A 27,510-nucleotide genomic window follows, 5' to 3' on the forward strand; every position below is an offset into this window, starting at 1 on the left:
ACTAAATGGAGAATGACAAGTGTGGACTTTTTCAAATTCTCTTTCTCTCTCCCTCTTTATTCTTTTCTTGGTCTTTTTTCTTATTGAATGACTAGAGGGAGTGTCCTCGTAAGAGGTGGGCACGAGTCGAGTACCCGTCCCTAACATGATTTGACTGATTCGATAGCACGAGTCGAATACCCGTCCCTAACATGATTTGCCTGATTCGATTTTAATATATCGAATCAGCCATTTTGTGACCCTAACCCATTCCTAATGTCTTCGAGTACCCGCTATTCGGATATCCGAAAAGAGGGGCGGGTCATAGGGTACCCGTCCCTAAAAAAAAACTATTTTTCAATAAAAAAAATTGCTTTCCACTTAATATCAACATATTTTTCAATAAAAAAAAATATGTTTTCCAATTAATATTGATAGAGATATTGTAATTAAAGTCTATACATCACCATTCTCACACATTTCATCGAACAATCAAACCGATCTCATAAATTTAATACATATTAGAATTATAATATCTAATAAACAAAATGAAATTTCATGATAATTTTGAGTACATCACTATTCTCATACATTTCATCCTTCTATAACACAACAAACATAAGGATAATAAGTATTTGGCAACTTCCCCAATTTCCTTAAGGATGTTATGGTACATGACTGCATTCCAAATAAGTCGACTGTCAAATCAAGTCCGAAAAAAAATTGAACAGAGCTAATTATTTTTTGGAAAAAGTATAAACAAAATAACCTTGAAAATCTTCACCAACTTCCTTATATCTTTGAAATAGACCTTATGGTATTCAAGGTGATGAAGAAGAAAAATAAATTTCTTACACTAAATAAAAGAGACAAACTTAAGAGACATAATTGTAATAAAATAAATCAAATAAATAAATAAAATGAAAGACACAAATATTTTAATTATCTAACTAACAGAAAATTGAAGCTCCAAACACAAATCTTTGATTGAATTGATGAAATATTTGTAAGAAAGATCGATGAAGGTAGAATGAAAATAAAAAGGATGAAATGGATAAACAATTTTTATGACAGAGTTTCACAAATTTTTTTCATTTTGTTCATTTGGTTCATGTTTCACCGAGAATATTCGCTTTCTTCAAACAAGATGAGGAGAAACGGATCATATGGAATTAGAATATGAGGCTGTGAGCCACTTCACTTGCACTTAGGATTAAAAATTATAAAATTATAAAATGATCCCTAATTTTTTAATATTTATATAATAAACCCTGCAAGTCGGGTACTCGCGGGTTTTTACAGTATGATACTTTATGTAAAATGTGTTCAACATCAGCGTATAATACGAGTCTTTGTCCCCGCATTGCACTTATGAAGTCCTAGAGGTCAGAAGAATAAAGTATGAAGAAATACCAAGGAATCTGAGACACCCACAAAAGTCTCATTCTTTAATGATAGCGCGACAAATCCAACAAAACCCTTTATTTTCCTATATGTTTCAACAGCTTAACAGTTCACCAAATAATTGAATTCCACCTTTCCTAACATATGTAGTTTACAATATTTTTTTTCCCTTTTTCTGGTTCAACTAATAATAGCCTCCCAATCTATGAAATTAAGAAGAAATACAAAGAGTAAAATAAGTAGCCGTGGGGTGAGATTCTTGCCAATTAGTAAACTTCGTAGAATTATCAGATCCTAAAGCCATCATGGTTACCCTCACCGTTCTTCCTGCCTTTGTCCAAGTTCACTTGCAGTATCATTCCATCCTCTGATCCTTCTCTTCACCATGGCAACTGCCAAAAATAGCAAGTCAAGTTCCATTAGAAACAAAAGAAAGTAGATCTGCTCAAACAAAAACAAATAGTAATACAGTAGATTAAATGCTTAGGTACGGTGGATTTTGAGTTTAGGTTCGATGCATTCAAATGTTTCTACCATAGGCAATTTGAGACTCTATAGCAGCGGTATGGTGCCTTTATAAACCAAAAGGAACAAAATTAAGACACCCATAAAGAGGAGAATATTTATGAACAACCAGAGTATCAAATTTAAAGATATGAGCTGACACCGCCATTACACACCAGAAGAACCACCGACGTAAAAAACAAAATTAAGGAACAAAACTCACCTTAAACTGAACCACCATGAATAGCTACGACTGAAAACTATTCTTGAATGCTGAGTATAAAGGCAGCAAAAAAAAAAACACAATCCCGGAAGCCGAAAGGGGAGAAACCAAGAATGTGAAAGAGGAGTCATTGGAACAACCATAACCGATGTTCAAACATCAATTCATTAACATACCCACATTTATAGCTGTTAAATTAAGATGTAAATGGCAGAGAAATGAGTTATTCCTGACCTGAGCTTTAATATTGCTGGTAGTTGTGCAAGTGATCAAACATATGTTGTTTCAAACAAAGAAATATTCTCAAACCATTATTTTTGTCTTAAAAGCCACACTTTAATTAAGTGTATCTACAACACCATTTCAGTAATTACACAAACACATAAACTTATATGAGTTGTACTCTGTACAAAAACGGTTACAAAATAATTACACATTCCACAAATACACAGTTGTCTCCATAAATCAAAGTTTTAAATGTATCAAAACGAGGACATTTCGGTAAACATATCCAAACCCATGCTGCCCTCAATTGTTCCAAAAAATTTTAAAAAACTACACAACATTCCACAGTCCCAAAAAGTCCCTATCCATTCAGTTGAAATTCAAAATCTTTTTTGATCACAACCCATTCTTATATAGTATAAGGATTTTGATTTCACACAATATCACCATGATTTGTTGGAATTAGCAAAGTGTACACCTCATATATGCAATTAATAGGATATCTATACATACAATTTTCATGAAAATAAGCATCTTACATTTTGACAAAAAATATGCAAAAAAAGTACAAAACTAATATGTTAACAAATTTTTTTGAGAGGGAAATATGTTGACAATTTAATCAACTAAAAATTTTTAGATGGACTATTGGTAATTACAAACACACTTTAAAATATTTTGAACACTTTAAAAAAGGAAAATAAGGGTACATATAAAGACAAGGGAGGAGACTTGGTTTGATGTTAATTTTTTGTGCCATTTTTAACTCATTCTATGGTCGTCAAAATAAAAAAAAATATATAATATTATCGTCATATCTAAAAACACCGTAGGCTCACATTTATATTAAATAACATTTCTCTCTTTTTTTTTGAGATTTTTTAAGACATAATACTGATAATCTTTATTTATTTTCTCATCAAATTACTTGCAATTTGTACATATACAAGATGCACCTTCTAGTTCCCCTAGTTGGAGATAAAGCAAGCAAACGCAATATGAGATACTCATATACGTCCTTGAAGAAACTTTTCCCTATTCCAAATTTTGGAAATTCAAATTGGAATTTTAGCAGTACAAGAACAGAAACCATTTGACAAGGAGTTTAATTCCAATTCCCAAAAGGTGGTTGTTCCCAACTTTGGTTTTGAGTTGGGTTGTATACGAGTCGAATTACTTGCGCACCGATCGCGAGCAGGTTGAGTCAAAATTTGATTCTAGCTCGATAAACATTGAGGTCGAGCTAACCAAGTCGAGTTCAAAAATACTCAACTCATTAACTCGCGAGCCAATTTAATTATATATATATATATGCATGTATAGTATTTTTTATTTTAATAGTGAAATTACATATATATTTTTAATATTTTATTATTGATTAAGAAAATTTACTACTTTATTTATTTTTTAAACAATAAAATAATAATAATTTTTATTTTTTTTAAACTCAAATTCGAGCTCGAGATCGATTGACTCGAATTTGAGGTCGAACTCAAGTTGGAGCAAGTTTTGGGATGGGCCGATACTCAACACAAACACCGTAAAAGGGGCTCTGCAAATAATTTTGGAAAGGCTAAATTACACATTATCCCATATATTTTCATCACAGTTTCAACTTGCCCCCTTTTCCAGACATATATATACATATAAGTGCACGCCAAACCCAATTGGAAAAAAAAAAAAAAAACCTTCCCGGCACCGGCGACCGATCAATCAGAATCCCAAGAAAAAGAAAAAGGAACAGTCATCGGCGAGATGGCAGGCGTATCGCTGCAGTGTGGCGACTGTGGGACGCTATTGAAATCAGTAGAAGAAGCTCAAGAGCACGCCGAACTCACCAAACACACCAATTTCTCCGAATCCACAGAGCCGGTTCTCAACCTCGTCTGCACCTCCTGCGGCAAACCCTGCCGCTCCAAAACTGTAATTACAATTCTACTCCCCGTGGTTTGTTGAATTTATAAGTTTTTTAATGTGAAATTTGCCGGCATTTGTTAGTTATAATTGAAGATTATGTCGTTAATTTCGGCTTGTTTGGATTGAATTGTATGACAAAATAGATTACTCTGAGGAGCAACTAAATGTACAAGCTTTTAAACGTGATGTACAACAAATTGAGTTTTGGTGTGAGTCGCAATTGTAATTGGTATACATTGGAGATTTTTCAGCTCCTTTGTTAGTATACTTTTTGGATATGTTTTGGGAGTTTAATCTTGTGGGAGTTTAGTAAGGATCCTATCCGGGGAAGGGAAGGGGCCGCTGAGGATGTGAGTTTAGATGAGGGATTGCGCCTTCGAGGTTGATGCTTTTTAGCGTAGTTTATTTATTGCATAGTAATGTTTTACTTCTTTTTTATGCCTGTTCCTGAAAGATACACAATCTCTTAGCACTTAAACAAATTATTATCTTTAATTATACACTTAGAAACTTAAAAAGAAGAAACCTTTACCTTATTCTAGTACTCCTATACACATTAGTATCTCTGTGCATGAAAACCTAGTGTATCTGCTACGCGAACTGATGTTCATGCAGAGTTTCTTTTTTGTTTTTCATTCGCTGACATTTAAGGCATGCTGTGTAGGAGAGCAATTTGCACACAAAGAGGACAGGACATGCAGAGTTTGTGGATAAGACATCAGAGGCAACAGCACCAATAAGTTTGGAGGCTCCAAAAGTCAGTGATGATGTAGCAATGGGGGAGGCAGGTGACAGCAGTAGTAGTGGTCAGCAAGAAGGTACTGATTGCTGTATGTGTTTGTTAATGATCTAATTGAGTTTACTGTTTGAACTAGTACTCCTTATTAAATTGGTTTTTTTTTTTTCCCTTTTTTGGCCATAAATGTTTGTGCTTGTGGCTTTTTGTTGGGTTCGAATAGTTAATATTGGACATTTTCAGTTTGCTCATCCCAGTTCAAATTATACTTGGTTTCTATTGCCCAAATAGAAAATTTTGCAAAATTTTTCATTTGAAAACTGAACAACATGGTTTATTAACAAATCTATAGATCTAGATGTAAAAGATATACAGTTAAGATGTCTAAAAGGAAAGAGAGATTCTCACCTCTGATTGGTAAGTTAGTCTGTGCAAACTCAGTATACCATGATGAAAAATTTGGTTAAACTTTGGTGAATATAGGACACCGAGGTTGAAATTTGATAACAAGAATCTGCATTGCATTTAATATGTAATCATGATGGTGGAAGTCATCTTATTGAGTTTACAACATCATGGATTTTTAGAGTGTATTAGCATAGCTACATATGACTCGAGTGTTTTACACATTTATTGTACAGTGGGTCATTTTCTTTTTCTTTCTTAGAGATGGTGGTTCCTGAAGTTGACCAAAAGTTGCTTGAAGAACTTGAAGCAATGGGGTTTCCTAAAGGAAGGGCTACTCGAGCACTCCATTATTCTGGTAAGGACTGTGCAAAGTAGGAAGTTAGGCGTTTTTGGAGCTTTGGTTGTTCGAATGTCCTCACAATTTTCAACCATTTATGATCCTCTTTACTGATGTTGTCACTTGAAAACTCTATTTTTGTTGCAAATTTTGATTTGGAGCATCTTTGAATCATTTAGCTTTTGAATTGTAGAGAGTCAGGGGTTTGCATTTGTAAAAAGTTCTATGAATTTCATGCTGTTTCTAAATCTCTTTTCACTTGAATACTTTGTGGCTGCTGGGTCTAATGGGCATGGATATTACGTGATAGAAATTCTGTATCAAAGGCACAAATGAGGTGTTATAGAACTTTCGTGGTGGTACAAGGAAACAATTGTATGTTTGCATAGCAGTCTACAGATTTGGGCAGCAACTGATCCACAATATCTTGTTGAAATCATGTACCTTGATTAAGTTTGCATCGAAAAAATGTTTCCTATTATCCATTGCTTCTACAAGTAATGATTTTCAACTTGCACTGGTTTGTGTTCTTTGTACAAGTTATGTTTGTCTTACCTGGTTGCGGGTTGGCCATTTCAAATGATTGTGAATTTCTTGTGTTATAAATTGTTTGATCTCCCCAGCTTGGAACATGTCTACTTGTTTAATCACCTTGGACATTTTCCTTTCCAATTCTGAATCCTACTTGTGAAATCATTCCCATGTGCTATGTAGCAAAATGTTTAAAAGTGGGTGGACATTTCTGGAAAGTTGAATCTAAGATGTGGCATCCTTTTCATTGAAATCCTTTTTGTAGTGATGAGCGACTTGAGAACTTGTATAATTTGTTTCCTTTGTCTAGAGTAGCTTATCATATGCTTGCGTTTCTTTTCCGTTACTTTCTTGACTATTTTCATGCGCTTTATGAAAATTTGAAACCTTGTGCAGGAAATGCTAGTCTTGAAGCTGCGGTAAATTGGGTAGTTGAACATGAGAATGATCCGGATATTGATGAAATGCCATTGGTAAGAAACATTGGTCTTGTGTGCAGTGTAATGTAAACCCTTTCCACCTTCTCTACTGTACCTTGTTGATATGCATATGGAGAGAGATGGATGTATGTTGTATGCACTAAGAGACACATAAACGCCCAACCACGAGATATATATGTATATATATGTGTGTTGCCATTTCAATTCATCATCCCAGCTTTTTCTTAAAACTAGTCTGCTATATACCCGCTATGCTGCTGTAACGTTGGTTTTTTGAAGTTTTCCTGATATAAATGCCTGGGACAAAAGGTAATATATTCTTGTTTTGCGTCTAAGGTGCCTGCCAGCGCCAAGAAATCCGAGGCTTCAAAACCTTCTCTTACTCCGGAAGAGATAAAGAAAAAGCAGCAGGAGCTGAGGTATAATTTCAAACATCATTAGATTGAGCTTATAGCTAATTCTTCATTGATTCCTTGCTGAAGGTTGTCATTTGATCTCTGAGCAAAATGAAGCATATGCTACACAGATCTGGGCATATTATGGGAGTGTAGGTAGAGGACTTGGGGTTGAATTGTCTGATTTGTCTATTGTCTAAAACCAGACATACAGAAATTGGAGAATACATGGGATTTTTTTGTAATTCCAAAAGTTAAATGGATTATACTGTTATGGTTCCGATAAAAAATCAGTATCAACGCATTCTGATGCTCTGCGAGTAGCATATAGAACTTCACTACTGATCAAGTGAAGATGGAAACTGTTGTGCATACTGGTTGCCTAATTTAGTATGGTAGGCTAACTTGCAGCAGGTGTAAAAGAAAGCATCATTTAGATCTTGCAGATTTTAGTAATTCCTGCAAACTTTAGGGGGAAGAGTTTCTGAACCACTCCTGCCAGGAAAATTCTTACTAAATTGAACTTGGTTGTGCAGTAATTTCCAAGTATTAATCTTGTCAGGGGCATACTTCTGGATCTTTTATCATTTTCTAACTCAATCAACATCATGACGATACTGTAGGAATTCCAAGAATTTGAGTGCAATGCAGAAACTAAGGCTTGTTCTTGATTAATTAGTTTAGCTGATTTTAGATTCTGAGCTTAGATAATCAGTTTTGCTTGTTCTTGTTACTTTTGTACTTGGATAATTTACACGTAGCATTTGTTTGTTTCCAGGGAAAGGGCTCGTAAGAAGAAAGAAGAGGAAGAGAAAATAAAGGAAAGAGAAAGAGAAAAGGTCCTTGTCCTTTTATCTCATAGCCTTTTTTTATGTTTGCAATGGTGCTTCAGAATTTGTGTCATGCCCAAAGCTTAGCTTGTAGATGATCTTATAATCAGGCAATTTACATTGCACTGTCCTTGGTTGTTTTTATTTCTGACTTTCCTCCCTACTGATGTAAACTTCTTTTTCAGGATGCATCAGTTTCTTCTAACTAATCACTGTGGGTAATTTAAGATATTAGTGACAGAGCTTTAATTATTTACTCCAGGAAAGAATACGAGTGGGTAGAGAATTGCTTGAAGCAAAGAGAATTGAGGAAGAAAATGAAAGAAAACGGTTTGCCTTCATGTTTTAAGTCCTTATTTACATTTGAAGTATCATTATATTGTTTATCTTTTGGACTAATTTTGCTCCTACTTTAACAGTTTGCTTCTATTGCGGAAAGCGGAGAAAGAGGAAGAAAGAAAAGCTTTGGAAAAGGTTCGTCAGAAAATGGAGGAAGACAAGGTTTGGAGCATTCCCCTTTTTTTTTAAAAAAAAAAAAAAATTGTTGACGGTAGTCTAAACTAGGCTTTGACTTAAAAATGGGCATTTGGATCGTAAATGGCCTAGTAGAGATTATAATATTCCAAGGAAACCAATTTGCTGATCCAAGTTTGGATTGCAACTCTTCTCTAATTACAATTTGCTGATGGATGGTTTTTATGTTGTAGATCTTGCATACTGCAACTTGTCTTTGATTTTTTATTTGAAAGTTCAATAACAAGCAAAAAATTGTTGCTTCCAAAGCATAGTCATGCAAATGTGTCCTGCAGTGAATTTAGTTGACATTTTTATGATAGTTTTCTTCTTAATGGTGTCGTCTGAAGATGCAAGGAGTTAGTCTTTTGTTTCTTGGTTTTGACATTCTTCTCAACGAGTTTATCCCCTCTGCCTACTTCTTCATTACCTTTCTTCTTCTTTTCAAACCTCGAGCAGGAACTGAACTAGACATGTGCATAATTCAAAAGCCTGTAATACCAGCATAAGTGTGAGCAGTGCTGAAACATTTCTCTGTAAACTGCATCTTTCTTCATATGGAATTATGTCCTAATGTTGTTTTGAAATGCTGAAAGCTTGTATATAAACTGTGTTGCTGGAAACAAATGTTATTTTCTATGTTTAGGAAAATGTTGAGTCTTCCATGTGGTACTTTAGAGCCTCACTATTACAAAATCATCAAGTCTGACTGGTCTCTCCCTCTCTATCTCTCTCTCTGTGATTCTGTCTTGTGTGCCTCTGCTCTTCAGTCGAAGGCTACTATTTCCTCTCTTGATCTCTTAACCACATTCTCAAGTAAACGTTTAAAATCTAAAAGACTTGTGGTTGATCCCTATCTTATTGTTCTTGAATGATTTGATGTTGGCCCTTTGGACATCCTCTAGAAAGTTGACCCTTTCGATAGAGAGAGAAACCAGAAATTTAAAAGCAATAGGAACAACTATTTTTGGATGAAAAGGAGGGATTTAGGAAAAGAGATAGAAAGATGTATTCTATTTGCGGAAGCTTTCTTCCAGTTAATAGGAAATGATTTTAGTTATACTATGAGGGCAAGAAATGTGTTGACTTTTTCTTCTCAAGATATTCTGATACACTTATGGGAGTCTTAAATTTTCTGAACGGCTGAAGGATTGAAGGTCAAAATCTTGTGCTTGTAAAATGTGATTCATAATAGTTTGCATATGCAATAAGGTCTTATTAATTCTTTTTGGGAAACATTTTCCAAGCTTTTTGTTAAGAAAGAGGATTGAGTGAAGAAGAAATGAAAAAAAAAAAAAATTTATTACCTTTTGTTATCATGAATGGACATTATTTCTTTGTTTGCATATCAAACCATTCTCTTGGTTTGGTGTCCTTTCAGGCAGAAAGAAGACGGAAACTTGGTTTGCCTCCAGAGGATCCTAGTACGACTGTAAAACGTTCTGCACCTGTTGTGGAGGAAAAGAAGGTTTGATATTTTCTGGTGATTATTTGTCATGCTGATGTTTTCTGGGAAAGCTTTTGCAAAACTCAGAGATATATTCTGCACATCATTCAAATTGCAGAGCTCATTACCAGTGAGACCAGCTACAAAAGCAGAGCAAATGAGAGAATGCCTGCGGTCCCTCAAACAAAATCACAAGGTAACTTTTACCAGGCTTAAAGCTCAAAAATATCTTAATTCCCATGGAGATGTGGAATATTATAGTGTACATCTCGCAAGCTAACCTGTTTGCTGTTGATTTACTAGGATGATGATGCGAAAGTGAAGACTGCTTTTAATACACTTTTAACGTTTGCAAAGAATGTGGCAACTAATCCGAATGAGGAGAAATTTCGAAAAATTCGACTTACCAATGCTGCCTTTCAGGTGGGATTAGCTATTTGATACACTAATAAAGTTTCTATTTGTCGTCCATTAATATTCGTTTAAATCACATTTATTTATTTTTTAAATTTATTTTCTTTTTGTTAAAAAGACCCATAAGGTGGAATTTTTTTTTCCTGGTCTTCATGCCTTATTTTATACTTGTTAAACTACAAAAGCTCCCAATTTCTATACCAGACCCTTTTCTAGAACTCGGGTTCCTCTTGCTATAAAAGTGGAAGGTTGAGATATCTATCTATTGATTTTGAGATCGTGTTAAAGATTCATAGCACCCAGCTGATGATGTGTTGGATAGAGCAATGTGGTTGTTGATTCTGAGGTAGTCTTAGAGATCATTAGTACAAGTTGTTGGTCCTACTTCAGTCTGCTATGAAATTCAAGTATTTGCTGGCCAATATAGATACTACCACATTTGATGTGAGGCAGTTTATTGTTTGGCCTTGTCTGGCCATCAGTGGTCTTTGATTGGGCTGTAGCTATACTGACATGTTATTTGCTGCTTGTCACGCTGTTGTTTTGGTGAGCAGGACAGAGTCGGAAAACTCAAAGGAGGCATTGAATTTCTGGAGCTTTGTGGATTTGAGAAACTCGACGGTGGTGAGTTCTTGTTTCTTCCTCGAGAAAAGGTGGATATCGCCGTGCTTAATACAGCTGGAAGCGAGTTGAACAGTGCAATTAATAATCCATTTTTTGGGGTTCTTTAAGTTACATCTCAGATTTGAAGCTGCGGTGTAAAGGATGGGAGTACTCTTATAACCGTTTTGTTTTTATTCCCCCCTAGTTTACTGAAAATACAAGAAGTCGTTCAAATGTTTTCTGGTGGAAAAACCCGTTTAAATTTTTTAAGGATTGACCTGTTCTTGGAGGATAAGAGTCTTTGTTGGTTGTTGTTTGCATTAAAATGAGCATTTGCTTCTTGCCGTTGAGAAAGGGGAATTAGTATGGGAGATATTTTACAAAGCCATTATCACAGTTATTCTCAGTTGTAGAATCTGTTATTTATGTAGTCATTGACAGTTTCTTGCCCACCACATGATCCGAACAAATGATTACTGTTATATAAATTGAACCCTTCTAGTAATCAATACGGGACTATGACCATCCATTCGAAGTGCAAAGATCCACGATTGCAAATTAATGGATTCTCTATACATTTTCATATCGAGTAGTTCTTAACTTCAAAGGAAAACAAAACCATGGAAGCAACAACTTTTTTTATACACATTATTCTCCCTAATCATCTTGGCGTTTGCTTTCAAGACTTTGAAGAGGAGAAGCCAAAATCTCCCACGAAGTGCAACACCAGCACTTCCCATCACAGGCCATCTTCACTTCATACAACAACCACTTCATCGGACTCTACACAAATTCTCTCAAAAATGTGGTCCAATATTTTCTCGCCGGTCTGGCAGCCGCCTTGTGGTGGTGGTGTCATCAACAACCCTGGTGGAGGAATGCTTCACCAAGAATGACATTGTGCTGGCGAACCGGCCTCGGTGCATCATAGGCAAGGACATAGGCTACGAATACAGCAGCATTGTTGAATGTTGATGCCCCTTATGGCGACCATTGGCGCAATCTTCACAAGCTTGGTGCAAATGAAATATTCTCACCTTCACGTCTTAACATGTTCCTATCCATTCGAGAAGATGAAATCATACGTCTACTTCAAAAATTGCTTGGTATTTCACACAATGGTTTTGCCAAAGTTGAGCTGAAATCCAAAGTTTTCGGAGCTTTCCTTTAATGTTATCATGAGGATGGTTACTGGAAAGTGATATTTTGGTGAAGATGAAGAGAATGAGGAGGCTAAGAAATTTCAGGGTCTTGTTCGCGAAGTTTTTGAACACTCTGGTGCATCAAATGGAGATTTTCTGCCGTTGTTGAGATGGGTAGATTACAATAATTTTGAGAAGAGTTTGGCAAGGATAAGTAAAGATATGGATGTATTTTGCAAGGGCTAATTGAAGAGCACCTTCGTGGCAAGAGCAAGAATACCATGATTGATCATTTGCTGAGGTTGCAAGAATCGCAGCCAGAATACTACAAGGATGAAGTCATCAAAGCAATGATTATGGTAAGATTTATTAGTCTTACTCCCTATTAATATGGATTTAAACTTTGCCCTGCTGAAAATTTTCAGCATTCAATTCCATGTGCTAGAGCTTTCATCATTAAAAGAAGGTACATGTACACACAAATCTCAGCACAATTGATTTGTATATGCAGATCTTACTAAGTGCTGGAACAGACACATCATCAGCGACAGTGGAATGGGCAATGTCTCTTTTACTCAATCACCCCGAAGTTTTGGAGAAAGCAAGAGCTGAACTTGATGCTCATGTTGGAATGGATCGCTTAATCGAAGAAAAAGATTTGTCAAAGCTGCCTTACCTTCACAACATCATATTGGAGACCTTTTGTTTATTCCCTGCAGCTCCACTCTTGGTACCACATGAGGCCTCTGCTGATTGCAAAGTTGGGGGAGTTCACTTGCCCGGTGGGACAATGTTGCTAGTAAATGCATGGGAAATCCACAGGGATCCCAAAGTTTGGGATGACCCCACAAGCTTCAAGCCTGAGAGATTTGAAAGTATAAAAGTGCCCTTTGGAATGGGAAGAAAGTCTTGCCCTGGTGCTGGTCTTGCACAACGCGTTGGTACAATGTTTTGAGTGCCAAAGGGTAGGTCCAGAGATGGTTGATTTGGCTGAAGGAGAAGGGATTAGCATAATGCCTAAAGCTACACCATTAGAGGCCAAATGCAAAGAGCGAAATTTCGTTCACGAGATTGTTTTAGAAGCTGATTGAGTTGTCTATGGTTTGGCTCGTTTGTGGTTAGTTATTTGATTTATTTTGAAGTTTGTTGTTGTTCGTGTCATGTACTGGTAATGAAGTCTGGCAAGCATGTCTTGGACAGTAGAGATACTAAAGTTTGAGCCTCGAGGACTTGCTAGGATATGAGCTTGCCAAAATGAATGCTTTCTTCAACATTCTGTTCTTTTCTTGTTAATACCCATTTAGCATACTAGCTGAAATAGTTTGGATTCGTTTCACTTTTCTCATCTATGAGGAACTAATGGAATTAACTAGCTAGAAGCTAATGTCAGTGTCTTGAAAGGCAGACTGGGTATCAAATCGGCCAAAAGTGAAGAGTTTTGACCCATTAGAATGGTACTAAAAAATTTTTTTTAAAACCATATGACATTGGTATCATGTCATAAATATATAGTACTTACATTTAAATTACAATTTTCAAATGTGAAAAATAAATGAGTGTATGATTATCTAGTTTTACTGATTAGCTTAGACCTGGAAGTCATTAGATTCTTGATTCTAACTATCAAACTCGCTGGTCTAGTCCAGGTTAAAAAAACCGTTCGCTTAAGGATGGCAATGGGGCAGGGACCCCCCGCCCCACCCCATCCCGCTTCCCGTGGACTAATAAAAATTTGTTATATAATTTTATTATAATTAAATTTTAGCAAATAATCAAGTACTAAAATATCAACATATCACCAAATTATTATTCATTGTAATTTCACAATTGAAACTTATAAAAACAATCAAACAAAAGTTATTTGAATACAATCCAATATAATGAAATAAATACAACTAAAGTAGTTAAGTTTTCACTTTTGGCACAAATACAATCACTAATTCATTATTGTGTTTGTGCTTTTTTTTTGAGAAAAAAATGTTATTGTATTAAGTGTAATTAGGGATTTAGTATAAATGTATTAGTAAATTTAGTATAACTAATTAATAATTTCTATTAGTGGACATATATAATTATTAGTATAATTGATAATATCAATTATATTATATATACTAATATACATTATATAATACATATAAGGGTTATTATCACTTTACCTCCTTAACGTTCGGTGCTACTATCAATTTCTCCCTCAACGTTATCTTTTAGTCACTTTACCCCCAAGACCAACGGTCAAACTTAACGGAGTTTGTTAATTAAAGTAAAAAGACAAGTATAGCCCTTAAAATTATTGTCATTTTGCTCTCATAAACTATAGTTTCATTATCAATTTACCCCATAGAGTTATTTTTTAGGCATTTTATCCCACCATTAAACCAACTTAGCAAGTTAAAAAACTTTAGAAGAAAGTACTCTCCTTTTTGTTTAATAAAAATAATAAAAAATTTAGAGTGACTCTTCTCCTCTTTAGTATCAAGAAAAAAAAGTTAAAGTATTAATTTCTTTCTTCGTGACAATCTTATTAATATAAAAAAAAAATAGAAAGATCGGAAAAGGGAGGAAGAGGGGGAGAGAGAGAGAGAGTTCAATTCTTTTTTTTTTAGAAAATACAAATAAGAAAAAATTAAATATTTTTATTATTTTAAAATTATTTCACTTTACTGTTTATCTCCAAATTTCAATTCTAATCCCAACAACCTTAAATTAATACGATAATGTTCGACTTTTTTTTTGTTTGCAAAATCTAATTTTCTGTCTCCTTTTTCCTATTTATTTTTCTTTTCATAGTATTAATAAGTGTGAAAAAAAATTTGAGAAAACCCTTTTATTTTTATATTTTTGGATCTCTTAAAGTGAAAAAAAGAAGAATAATCATTCTAAATTTTTTTATTTTTTATTATATATATAAGGGTAAATATATTTAAAAATTTTGACCATAGTAGTTAGATTAACGATGAAGTAAAATGCCAAAAAAATAATGTTAGGAATTAAATTGATTATATCACTAAAATTTAAAGGAATAAAGTAATAATAACAGTGTAGTAATGCTATAGAATAAAATGGTATTTTTGTCCAAAATTTCTTAACATGTTGAGTTGAATTACTTATGGGGGTGAAGTGACTAAAAGATAACATTAGTGAGTAAACTGATAGTAGTGATATAGTTTAATAGGCTAAAGTGATAATAACCCTACATATAACTAATAATATCATTATCATAAATTTGTAACTAATTAAATTAAATATTATATTTATATAATTATATACATATATATTTATTTTTTTTAAGCAGGTAGTGGGGCGGGGGTACACTCCCCAATGTACCCTTGCCTCGGGGCTGGTGGCCGCGTTGCCATCCTTACATTCGCTAAAACAGAGAAATATGAAAAGATTGCCTAGCAGGTGAGGATCCTATACAGTAAAATCTGGTTATGCAAGGGCCAAGCAAGAGAGGCAAAGTGAAGGAAGGAGGGAGGAAGCAGGTGAGGAGACAAGCTGGGAAATAAGAAAGCATACAATCTGGAAGAACCTCTGGAAGCTAAATGTAAAGGCAAAACTGAAACATTTCATGTGGAAAGTTTTGCAAAACTGCTTGCCCGTAAAAGAGGTTATTCACAAGAGAACAGGGAAAGGAGACCCCATATGTGAGGGCTGTGGGGAGGCAACTGAAACTGTAGAGCATCTGTTCTTCCATTGTCCAATAGCAGAAATGACATGGAAGATGGCACCAGTAAAATGGGAAGGGGCTATGCTGCTTAGGGATAATATATGGAGGTGGTGGGAAACAGTTATTCAGGCCGAGGAGGAAAATCAGGGAAGAGATCGAGTTAACATCACAATCAACCTCCTGTGGCAGCTATGGAAGGCAAGAAACAAACGAATATTTGAACACCGAGTGATAGAAGAGAGAGATGTGGTACAAGTAGCTCAACAGGAATGGCTGGAGTTCGAAATGGCTAATGAAGCTGAGGAGCGAATGGCAAAAATATCAATACAGCAAGAGCAACAGCGCAGATGGGAACCACCAAAGGCAGGGGTGATTAAGATTAACACTGATGCAGCCATCTCAAACCAGTCGGTAAGAACAAGGAAAGGGATCATAGCAAGGAACTGGACTGGGAACTGATGAGAGCAAAAGGAATAATGGAATGCAAGATGGGAACAGTTATGGAGGAAGAAGCATTAGCAGTAAGAGCTGCGCTTGTGATGGCCAAAGCTGCAGGATGGACAAAAATAGAAGTCCAATCAGACTGCAAATCCGTGGTCGATCAAATTAATGCAAGCAGTGTCCATGACATTAGCATTGCAACAGTCTTAGAGGACATTGAGGAGCTGAAGAAAGAATTTCAAGAGTGCAACTTTTCTTTTGTGTATAGAACAGGCAACACGTGTAGCCATACACTAGCTCAAAATGCAATTAAGCTAGTACATGACATAGAATGGAACAATGAGTTTCCGGTATGGCTGATGGATATGGCTCGGAAAGATATGAGGGCAATTGCCCCGTTTTGTAACTAACTCTTGTATTATCAAGTTTAATATATGAAAGTACTAATTCCGTTTGTTGAAAAAAAAAAAATGAAAAGATTGCCTAGCAGAAACATGACACTACAAGTTAGAAAAGACAGCAATAGTTTTTTGAGAAATTGCTATGCTGGAGTATAAGTGGCTTAAACAAGCTTGCTAATCAAAGTAGCTGTAAATAAATTAATATGAAGTTCTCGTTCTGGGGAGTGAGTATAAACGGAAGATTTCGGATTTCAAATCTCTTACTTACACTAAAAAAAAAATTCTTATGCTGATAATAGGTATTGTTGAAAAGAAAGTTTGTATATGTAATATTGATAGTATACTTGTTAAGTGCTTACGCAATTGGAGTTATGTACATAACGTTACTAATTCATTGTTAGTAAAGTGCGTTTGATTTGTTGGAAGTCTTTGACTTTTAGTGTCAAAGTTATTGATATTCACAAATAGGCCATGGCTTTAACTGTTGTTTGATGACCAAGAAGCAGTAGTCAATTAGTTGGTTATGCTGAGCTGGCAATTTAGTTAGTTAGAGTTAGTTAGTTGGTTATGCTGAACTGGCAGCATTAGTTAGCTAAGTCGGTGGATCTTTTTGTAACAAATATATAGATGAAGAAATAGTAGGTGGAAGTGTGTTGAAGTTTTATCATCTTCATTATAATTCTTCATAATCTCTCTCTTATCAATACAACACTAGTTTCAAGTCTTCGAAGGGAATTCTTCATTTGCTCTACCCTTCTGGATTGAAACTTAAGGTCTTCCTATCTTCTGCATGAAAAATTAGGGTTATATTACTTAATAAATAGGGACAAATTAGTTCAAAATATTATTATGTTATTCGAAGAAGTGAACTAATCTAAAATTTTGTATATTACTGTTGGAGAAAGTAAGGTTGCATTAAAATTTGATTACATTCAAATCTCATAGAAGAGATTCACTCCTTTTTTATGCCCTTAATTCGATTGCAGAAATGCCCGGAATAAGCCACGTCCAATGCATGCATGCTTCTGTGCAAGAATTTCGGATCAGGGCCCGTGACTTCTCTAGAATAAGGGTGCAAATGAATTGAGCGGCTCGCCAACTAATCACAAGTTGATTGGTCAAATGATCGACTTGACTCGGCATTAACAGAGTTCGAGCCAATCTCAAGCGGCTCATTTAGTCAAACAAATCGAGTATCGATCATTTTAGTTAAACTCGATAACTCGTCGAGCCTTATCGAGCAGTACATATTATATAATATATGAGTGTACATTGAATTATATATACATGTATTAAGTTCTTGTAAATTTTCAAAACACCTCTTTTTTCTAATGGAGCTCAATATATCGAATTTGAATTCAAACTTGACCGGTCTTAAGTTTGCTCGAACTCAAACAAGTTGAACTCGAGTATCTTAGAAACATTAGTGAATCGAGCTCGATCCGTAGAATTTCAAAATCAATCGAGTCAAGCTCAATTTCACACAATGCTATATCAAGATCAACTCGAACTCAAACTCAAACTCTACTCGAAATTGATTCGACTCGTTTGCACCCCTGCTCTAAAAGCAGACAGAGGGACAACAGTGAGAGATTGAGAAATTATTCTGTTTAGTTTAGTTTTTAATTTTCCTGTTTTCTTCCTTCTTCTCCTTCTTCTTTGATTTTTTTCCCTTTTTTTGGGGAAACATATGGTGTGTACAATTTTGCTTCTGATTGCTATATATTATCTTCAGAATGCCAAGGAAAAGTTGTAAGAAAGAAGCTTCTAATTACTTCCCCCTTTTACTCTCCTTGGTGACTTTCTAACTCTCTCCAAGTGGACTGTCAATAATGACGGAATGACCGATGGCTGCCTCTTTCATCACTTTGATTCATTCATAATTCATTAACATCTCTGACTGGGTCACTGGTGCAAGGGACACTGTAGATTAATAATTTACGTGCCTTGTAGTTGGCACATGATTCACAAATGTTTCCTTCAAGCCTCCCCACAAAAGTACCAACTATTAAAAAAAGGGAAAAATTCACTTTTCTTCCTTAGACTCTGATCTAGGGACACATTTTATTCCCAAATTTTTACACATAATATATTTAGTATATGAATTAATAAATTTTGATCACATTTAGTCCAAAAATTGTAAATTATTCAATTTGAACGGAGAGGACTTACGTGTCTAGCATGTGACCATTGATTTTGACTAAGAAATTATTTTTTTCTTAACTGCCATGTGCTAGACCTGTGAGTTTTCCCCGTCCAAATTGAACAATTTACAAATTTTGAACTAAATGTGATCAGAATTTATTAATTCATGTACTAAATATGTTGCGTGTAAAAGTTTGAAAATGAAATGTGTTTCTAGTTCGAAGTTTAGAAACGAAAAGTGAATTTTTCTGATTAAGAAAAGGACGCAAAAAGATAACATCAGCTAATGTTTATAAAATGTGAACATTACCGCGATTTTTATCTTAGGATTTTGGACCGCTCGTCCTCAATTTCTTGAATTAATAACTAATATCCTGTACCCACACATGGGACATCATTTTCCAATTGGATTAAACATCGATTTCTAGAACATGTTCTAGATATTTGTCATATATATTTTTTTTTTGTTGTGGGAGACACTGCTCTGTAGACGCATTATACCATGTGGCCTATTTTCTACACTTTCCATAGGTGAAAAATGACGAATTGAATTGTTCAACTACCAGGCCAATAAAATAATATTAGTTTGCTATCTTTTTTGGCTAATTCATATAATAAATTAGTGTATCATTTTTTACTATTATTTCTTTTTTTTATTAAATATAATTTCAGTTACAATTAAACAACATGTTTATTTCTTATCCACAGCTCCAATTTAAATTAGTTAGTACTTTTAATTATACAACTTTTACTTAAATTAGGTAACACATTTAATTTAAAAACTGCTTTAGACTTATTAATTGAAAAAAAAATTGGCAGTTGTGATACTTTAAAAAAATTATTGGTTGCGACGTTCCCTAGCATTTTTAAAATTTCATTTATTAAAAAATCCCAGTATTAGTTTATTCTTCACTGAATTATATAGATGATCTAGCAACGATGGAATTTATGTTCTCTTTACTGAATCGCATGAAATTTTACCCAACCCCCCTATTTGGAATAGAATATATGAAATATGTATGAACGGAAAAATAAAAAAGTTTTCTACTTAAATTTAAATTGGACTTTTTTTTATTGAAATTTGTAAGGGATACAAGGATATTTATAAAACATTCCTAGCAAAAATTCTGCCAATCAAACTTTAAACTTATTAAGTTATAGAAATTTGTAGAGAACATCAAAATAAAATATGATTCAATTTCTACCATTATTTTGACATTACATATGTGAAGTTTCTAATAAAATATAAGGGGAGTTATATTTATTAAACACGTATGGACATATAAATATCAACTTTTTTAAAAACAATATATATGCACAATAGATGCAGCAGGGACTTGAAAGCAATTTTTGGCCAGCTCAGCCATGTTTTAATTTTTTTTTTTTGCACAAGTCTAGAAAGACAAAGCCCTCCTCACTTGGAGGGAGGAATGACATGGAGGGAGGAATGAGTTAGGTAGTCCGGGAAGAAGGGAGTATAAGTGAGAGGTTTCAGGTTTGAGACCTCCCACTTACATTTGAAAAAAAAAAAAAAAACTCCCCACCTTCCTTATTTTTTTGACATTTAATTTGGGCAATATTCAGAGAAAATTTGCTGCCTTTACAGTTACTGGTGTAAGTGTAACAGCTTGGTTCTATTTGTGTTGTTTATCACAACTTTTTATAACTTTGAAGTGAATGATCCAAATTGGACCGAGCATTTGGTCCAATCTAGACGTGAAATTATGGTACGATTACACCTGCAATCAAACTTACCCTGCATCATGATATAAGTATTCCAACCGCATCAGCCCTGCAACCTCATATAAATACTTATTTTCGTACACACGTATTCTCTATAGAATTTCATACAAGTTCCCAGCAGACTGAGCAAAGCATGGAAGAAACTACTTTGTTAAACACAGCAGTATTCTGTGTTTTACTCTTGGCTTTAGTTTTCAAGTTTTGGCAAAGAAGAAGCCAAAATATCCCCCCAAGTCCGGCACCAGCTCTCCCGATAATAGGCCATCTTCACCTCATAAAACAACCTCTCCACCGCACCCTGCACAAATTGTCTCAAAAATGTGGCCCGATATTTTCTTTATGGTTTGGCACCCGCCTTGTGGTGGTGGTGTCATCACCATCCATGGTGGAGGAATGTTTCACCAAGAATGACATCGTGCTGGCGAACCGGCCCCGTTTAATCCTAGGCAAGTATGTAGGCTACAACTACTCTGATATTATTGATGTCCCCCATGGTGACCATTGGCGCAACCTTCGCAAGCTATTTACAAATGAAATACTTTCTCCTACTCGTCTCAGCATGTTCCTCTCCATTCGAGAAGATGAAATCATGCGTTTGCTCCGAAATTTGTATGAAATCTCTGACAATAATTTCGGAAAAGTCGAGCTGCAATCCAAGTTTTCGGAGCTTTCTTTTAATGTAATCATGAGGATGGTTACTGGGAAGCGATATTTTGGTGAAGGTGAGGACACTGAGGAGGCTAAGAAATTTCGGGGCCTTATTCGCAAAGTCTTTGAAAGCGCTGGTGCATCAAATCCTGGAGATTTCTTGCCATTATTGAGATGGGTAGATTACAAGAATTTTGAAAAGAGTTTGGCGAGGATAGGTAAAGAGATAGATGTATTTTTCCAAGGTCTGATTGAAGAACACCGTTGTGACAGGAGCAAGAATACCATGATTGATCATTTGCTGACCTTGCAAGAATCACAGCCAGAATGCTACGACGATGAAGTCATCAAAGCAAATATCTTGGTAAGATTAATTACACTTAATTCAGATTTCATGTTACATTCTTTTGTTGTTGGGATCATACCATTCTGTTGGATCGTGAATAATATGAAACCAGATTGCATTTCAGATACACCCTCGAGACATAGTTTAGATATGGACCACCATCGGCAAGAGATATACAATGTGTGGTTTCAACAAAAGGATTAATTGCACTTTGCCCCCCTAAAAATGGGGTCCATTGAAACTTTGTCAACCTGAATGATAATAATCTACACATTGGACCGAAAGAAATATTTTATCCTTGGTTTTATGGTGGAAAAATTGCGAATGTCGGGGACCATCTTAGAGTAGAAAAATCTTGGATTGTTATGCCCTTCATGCAGCAATTGTCTCGCTGTATGATTTGTAGCCTATTCATTGCGCAGTTGAATTCAACTTTTCTTGTGTGCAAGAAGACAAACAATCTTTTTGATCAGCTCTTGCTATTATAAATCACATATATTCCGAATTACATGAAGATGGATATCAGCTCTTGCTATTATAAATCACGCATAACAAGACTTATAATTGTTCAGAAGGAATAGGTTGGTTGGATGATAAGATCGGAGGAATTGTAAGTAAGAGGTTTTAAGTTCAAATCCTCTCACTTTAAAAAAAAAAATCCTTTGTAAAAAAATTGTTCATGATCAAAGTAGATGCAGCTATGCCAAAAAAGCTCCTTTCACCATGATTAATATTTTCCCTTCATGAATTAGGTATTGATGCATACCAAAGGGAGATGATATCAAAGAGCATAAAATGGATAAGATGAAATGAAATTTAGGTTTTTTTAGTAAATGCTAAATTTTTTCACTTCATTTATGCTGAAGTCTTTTCATTTTTTCTGGTTACATTGTTTCCTAGAACTAATGACTCAATTAATAGGTGATATTTTCGTCCAACTTGGGGATCTGGCCGGGGTGTAAATGGGAACAAAATTAGTTCTTTTTATTTTTCTTTCATTTTTTCTTAACATCCAAGGGTGTGTTAGTCGAATGACACACAACTCAAAGAGTAATACATGCTTTTCTTATATCCCTATCCGTGGAGTAATGTGTAGATTCTTTTCATTCATTGGGCAAAGTATCAGTAAACCTTACTTTCAAGGGGCAAATTATAATTAACCCAATAAAAATGAATTGGAGCCCCAAAAAACTTGAGTTATTTCGAAAAAGTCCTCTATAGAATTAAGCTTGTTGGTTCCCACACAAATTTCTTAGAAAATTTTGCATTAATCTCCCTATAATGGATATAAACTTCTGCACATGGAAATGAACCTTCGATTCCTCCGATTACTATACTAGAGGTTTTCATTATCAAAAAGGGAATTAAACCATATACTTATCCATGCAAATCTCAAAACTAAATAGTTTATGAATGCAGGCCCTGTTATTTGCTGCAACAGATACATCAGCAGCGACAATGGAATGGGCAATGTCTCTTCTACTTAACCATCCCAACGTATTGGAGAAGGCAAGAACTGAACTCGATACTCATCTTGGAAAGGATCGCTTAATTCATGAACAAGATTTACCAAAGTTGCCTTACCTTCACAACATCATCATGGAGACTTTTCGTTTAATCCCTCCAGTACCTCTCCTTGTACCCCACGAGGCTTCTGCAGATTGCAGAGTTGGGGGATATGACTTGCCAAGTGGGACGATGTTGCTGGTAAATGCATGGGAAATCCACAGGGATCCCGACGTTTGGGATGATCCCACAAGCTTCAAGCCGGAGAGATTTGAAGGTCTACAAGTGGAACCAAGCAAGCTGATGCCCTTTGGAATGGGAAGAAGGTCTTGCCCTGGTGCAGGCCTGGCACACCGCGTGGTTGGTGCGGCCTTAGGATCATTGATACAATGTTTTGAGTGGCAGAGGGTTGGTCCAAAGAAGGTTGATTTGGCTGAAGGAATAGGGATCACCACACATAAAGCAGAGCCATTGGAGGCGAAATGCAAAGCGAGAGAATTCGTTGACAGGATTCTTTCGGAAGATCATTGAATGTCGCCAAACATGGCTCCTTTATGCTTAATTTATTCGAATGATGTTAGAAGTTTATTTTGGTTCTTTTGATTTACTAAATCTTGAGTCTATCTCTTGCCAATGGGGATGTAATGATTAACTCATAAACGCTTTGAGCAGAAAGGAGGGAAAAGAGAGGCAAAATTCGAAATTTTTTCTGCTCAAAATCACAAGAATCACAATAAACAGCATGTTAAAAGAGATGATTGGTCTATTTTGTTGAATCTTGTGATCATTAGTGTAATTTTGTTGCTTCTTTGTGTTGTTTAATTTATTAAATATGAACTTTTTAAGTGGCGAAATATGTCTATTAATTGTTTCTAACTATTAATTATTTTTATTTTTTTACTAATACAACTTATATACATGTATAAGCGGTATTTATGGAATAAAAGTTTCATCTCTCCTAAAAGTACTTTTTAAGTATTACTTTTTTTAATTGGACTAATTTTGTTGTCAAAACCTTAATTTCAGAGAAGGTTTATGTAATTTTATAAATTTTAGAGGAGACTAGTGAAATTATCAGAAGTCTCATATAAGGTTTCTGAAATTATCCCTATAATGCCATAGCCACCCCATCCCCTTTTGTTTTTTGTAGGCCATGCCATAGCTATCTTGCTAGTAAAAGCAAGCAAATTGAGTCCCAATAGCTTACCTACTACATTAACCAGCACAAATGGTGCGATGCAATGCTAGCTGCTAAGGTTACCAACTGCCAACATAACTGAAAACCTTTTGATGTGGATCCAATACAATGGTCACTAGTAAAAAGTCACCATTAGTTAATGTGAAAATTGTCACCGATACAATGGTGCATCTACTATTATATATGGCTCTACTAGAAAGTAGGGCTGCAAACGAGTCGAGTCGAGTCGAGTTTTGAGCTAATCGAGTCGAGTCTCGACTAAATTTTACCAAGTTCGAGCTCGAGCTCGAGCTCGACGAGCCGGCAATTTTCAAGCTCGAGCTCGACTCAAATCAAGTCGAGCCGAGCTCGAACTCGAGCTCGAGCTCGAAAAAAATAAAAAATAATTATTTTATTTTTTAAAAAATAAATAAAATCATATTTTTTTCTTAATAAATAATAAAATATTAAGAATATATACGTAATTTTACTATGAAAATATAATATATATATATATATATATATAATATACGTAATTTTATTATTAAATAAAAATAAAAATAAAAAATATATATATATACTCCAGCTCGCGAGCCGGCTCGCGAGCTAACGAGCTTAATATTCTGAGCTCGAGTTTGACTCGAGCCGACTCGAACTCGACTCGAGCTTGACTCGAGCCGCTCGCAAGCGGCTCGATTCGTTTGCAGCCCTACTACTACTAGAAAGGAAGTTCACTGAGCCCTGTCACCATTAGTTTGTAAAAGACAAAGGCAAGTGAAAAGTGTCACCAATACAATGGTGCTTTTTCAAACTACATTATACCTGCTAATGGTCACCATTAATTTTTACTATTGACCTATTGTTGGGTTCAAATCACATAATTAACCAAGATCCCGCGCCTCGCGCAGGCTTACCTCCCCTAGTCTTAGTATACACATAACACAATCGTATAAAACCAAAAAGCAAAAAAAAAAAAAAAAAGAATTGAGTCATTTAAAATGCTTCAAATACACCAAAAACCATGTCCAACCTCAAGCAATATGGAAATTTAAAGCACAAAGTAGTAAAACAAGTAAATGTTATTCAAAACTAGTGCAAGCAAGCAAGCATTGGCTTCAGAAAGAAGTCATATGTTAAAATGATTTTCTAAAAGAAGTCATGTTATGAAACTAGTTCTAAAACGATTTTCAACATGCCTACATCAATATATGTTAAACCCAATATGCACAAGATGATCAGGTTCTAAGGCATATTTTCGAAATTGAAGTGAATGAAGATCAATTCCTTATTCATATAATACATAACATTAAGGGGGACAGCACACAATGCTTACTTTTTTAATTTTCTATTGTACCTTTTGATGGTAAGGATAAAGTGGTCCCAATTTTTTAGGAAAAAAAATCTCATACTGAATTTGAAGACTATTATATATATATACTCACACAAAGGTATCTCATTGAATTATATATATGTGTGTGTGTGTGTGTGATACAAAAAGTTAAAATCTGTTTTTATAAAAATAAGTTCTATAAATATATTATTTTTAGATGGTGCACACACATCAGCTTTGCATTAATTCTTCATAAACTTGGAAGAAGCCAAACACAAAGAAGACTCGCTTACAAAGAAGACTTGCTAACTAACAAAACCATAGGTACTTTTTTTTTTTTTTCTTTTGGATAAGTAAAACCATAGGTACATTCAACAAACGGTATCTGAGAAATCACTACATATAGAAGAACTCTTGGAAACAATTTAGCTTTCTTACCCAAGACTTTTACTCCTTAGTTTTTGTCACCTTAATTTATGCCATGCCATGCATGACCCAAAAATTTTACGCACCAATTGTTATCTCTCGCTTATATCAAATGCAGATTTCAGATCTAATCAATGAAAAGCATCACCTAGCAAATTGCTCGAGAATGCCCTGTTAATTGCTCAAGAATGCAACAATAATTTATCACAGCATCTTCAAAGGGTTCATACTGTTTGAAAAATCCAAATGGGTACCTAGCACTGCCAACTGATGTCAATGATACAAGAACCAGTTAACAGTCTACTGGCTGATGCCAAAATCACAAGTCGAAATATGTAAGACAGAAAACAGTCAAGCAAGACGATTGTACTTTTGTACTGTCATTCGTCTCGAAACTTGAAAAGATTAACTATTCTACACGTTGTTCAAAAGTTATTTATTTTCCCACTTAGGAAACTGTCGGTTAAAAAATCATGCACAGACCCAAAAAAAACCTCTTGTAATGATGATAAATCTTTTCTCTTCAAGAATATTGGGTATAGATGCATGCCAAAGAGAAGATGAAATCAGAAAGTGTAATATGGGTGCGATTAGATTAGATTCAGGGTTTCTTTTTTGGTAATTGAAAATTTTTATCCCCCATTTGTACTAAAGTGTTCTGTTTTTCAACCTTTTTAGTTACATTTTTTCCTAGAACTCATGCATGTGATACTTCCCTCCAACTAGGAAGGGAAGGGGGAGTTAAACGGGAACGTAATTTTTTTTTCTCTTTTCTTTGACATCCAATTTTTCTCTCTAACTTATTGTTCGAACAATATTTTTTTGTTATATGTTTGACTATTCACCCCCTCTAACTTATGATCTTGGGTCCATCTTTGAGCAAAATGAAAGTAAATTGGACAATAAAGAACGAGACCTTTCAACTTCATTAAATTTCATATCTAAATTAACAAATATATATACCTATGTGACATCTAGAATTGGAAATTTTTAAGAATTGCACAACGACAAATTGTTAACATATAGCACAACAAGCAATTAAAGTGGCATAGGATCCAGCCTAATTCATGATTATGTTCTCGAATGGATTAAATTAATCCAATGATAAAGTGCTTTTATCCTATCTGATGCAACTTCTTTTTTTCCTTATAGGGTTCAGACTAGTTTGATATCAGTGGGTTGCACCTCTGTAACTTATTGTCATTAATGGGGCTGATCAGAAACTACAACTGGATTATAAGAAGTTTAGCGTTTGACCTCCATGAATACTCTTGTTGCCAAGCATATCATCCGCATAAAATAACTAGCTATTTGAGGTAAAATTTTAAGCATGATGAAATGAACTTTTGAAAATAAAAACAACTAAATTATTAAACACCAATTTGCCTTGTCTAACAAAACATGAATATATTCATGAGCTCTACTTTCTCCTTTGAGCGTCTTGTATGATGTATGTGAGGAAACAATGGAACATCTTTTTTTTTTTTTTCAATTGCAACTTTTCTGGCTGCTGTTTAGTGTAAAATTCATTAGCTATTCTTGTTATATAGACGTGGTTTGAGGCGGCAGGATGAAATACAATAATGTTGCAGTAGACATACATCATTTTGTCATAATTTGGAATGTTGTCTG

General features: G+C 34.9%; 4 protein-coding genes and 1 pseudogene across 4 annotated transcripts; all 5 read left to right on the forward strand.

Moving 5' to 3' along the window:
• Positions 1-4,017: 4,017 nt before the first annotated feature.
• Positions 4,018-11,323, forward strand: LOC113765107 (vicilin-like seed storage protein At2g18540). Its single transcript, XM_027309167.1, has 12 exons — positions 4,018-4,258; positions 4,917-5,070; positions 5,656-5,751; positions 6,661-6,737; positions 7,041-7,123; positions 7,878-7,938; positions 8,192-8,259; positions 8,349-8,430; positions 9,824-9,910; positions 10,008-10,085; positions 10,193-10,312; positions 10,858-11,323. The coding sequence occupies exons 1-12, from the start codon at positions 4,091-4,093 to the stop codon at positions 11,032-11,034; spliced, it is 1,251 nt and encodes a 416-aa protein (XP_027164968.1). The 5' UTR covers positions 4,018-4,090; the 3' UTR covers positions 11,035-11,323.
• A 101-nt stretch (positions 11,324-11,424) lies between these two features.
• Positions 11,425-13,139, forward strand: LOC113765942 (annotated as a pseudogene).
• A 2,477-nt stretch (positions 13,140-15,616) lies between these two features.
• On the forward strand, positions 15,617-16,174 carry LOC113765943. The gene has a single exon (XM_027310179.1). The coding sequence runs from the start codon at positions 15,617-15,619 to the stop codon at positions 16,172-16,174; it is 558 nt and encodes a 185-aa protein (XP_027165980.1).
• Positions 16,175-16,191: 17 nt separating this feature from the next.
• Positions 16,192-16,566, forward strand: LOC113765944. Its single transcript, XM_027310180.1, has one exon. The coding sequence runs from the start codon at positions 16,192-16,194 to the stop codon at positions 16,564-16,566; it is 375 nt and encodes a 124-aa protein (XP_027165981.1).
• A 3,866-nt stretch (positions 16,567-20,432) lies between these two features.
• Positions 20,433-23,698, forward strand: LOC113767059 (cytochrome P450 81E8-like). Its single transcript, XM_027311229.1, has 2 exons — positions 20,433-21,457; positions 22,859-23,698. The coding sequence occupies exons 1-2, from the start codon at positions 20,579-20,581 to the stop codon at positions 23,474-23,476; spliced, it is 1,497 nt and encodes a 498-aa protein (XP_027167030.1). The 5' UTR covers positions 20,433-20,578; the 3' UTR covers positions 23,477-23,698.
• Positions 23,699-27,510: the final 3,812 nt, after the last annotated feature.

Source organism: Coffea eugenioides, chromosome 3 (assembly GCF_003713205.1).
Source record: "Coffea eugenioides isolate CCC68of chromosome 3, Ceug_1.0, whole genome shotgun sequence".
Taxonomy (NCBI): domain Eukaryota; kingdom Viridiplantae; phylum Streptophyta; class Magnoliopsida; order Gentianales; family Rubiaceae; genus Coffea; species Coffea eugenioides.

Excerpts from the sequence above, each read along its gene's own strand:
- LOC113765944 (XM_027310180.1), top strand. The coding sequence starts at position 16,192 with ATGGAATGCAAGATGGGAACAGTTATGGAGGAAGAAGCATTAGCAGTA.
- LOC113767059 (XM_027311229.1), top strand. The coding sequence starts at position 20,579 with ATGGAAGAAACTACTTTGTTAAACACAGCAGTATTCTGTGTTTTACTC. Across the intron at positions 21,458-22,858 it reads TCATCAAAGCAAATATCTTG|GCCCTGTTATTTGCTGCAAC; the intron begins GTAAGATTAATT and ends TTATGAATGCAG.
- LOC113765107 (XM_027309167.1), top strand. The coding sequence starts at position 4,091 with ATGGCAGGCGTATCGCTGCAGTGTGGCGACTGTGGGACGCTATTGAAA. Across the intron at positions 7,124-7,877 it reads AAAAAGCAGCAGGAGCTGAG|GGAAAGGGCTCGTAAGAAGA; the intron begins GTATAATTTCAA and ends GTTTGTTTCCAG. Across the intron at positions 8,260-8,348 it reads GAAGAAAATGAAAGAAAACG|TTTGCTTCTATTGCGGAAAG; the intron begins GTTTGCCTTCAT and ends CTACTTTAACAG.
- LOC113765943 (XM_027310179.1), top strand. The coding sequence starts at position 15,617 with ATGTGGAAAGTTTTGCAAAACTGCTTGCCCGTAAAAGAGGTTATTCAC.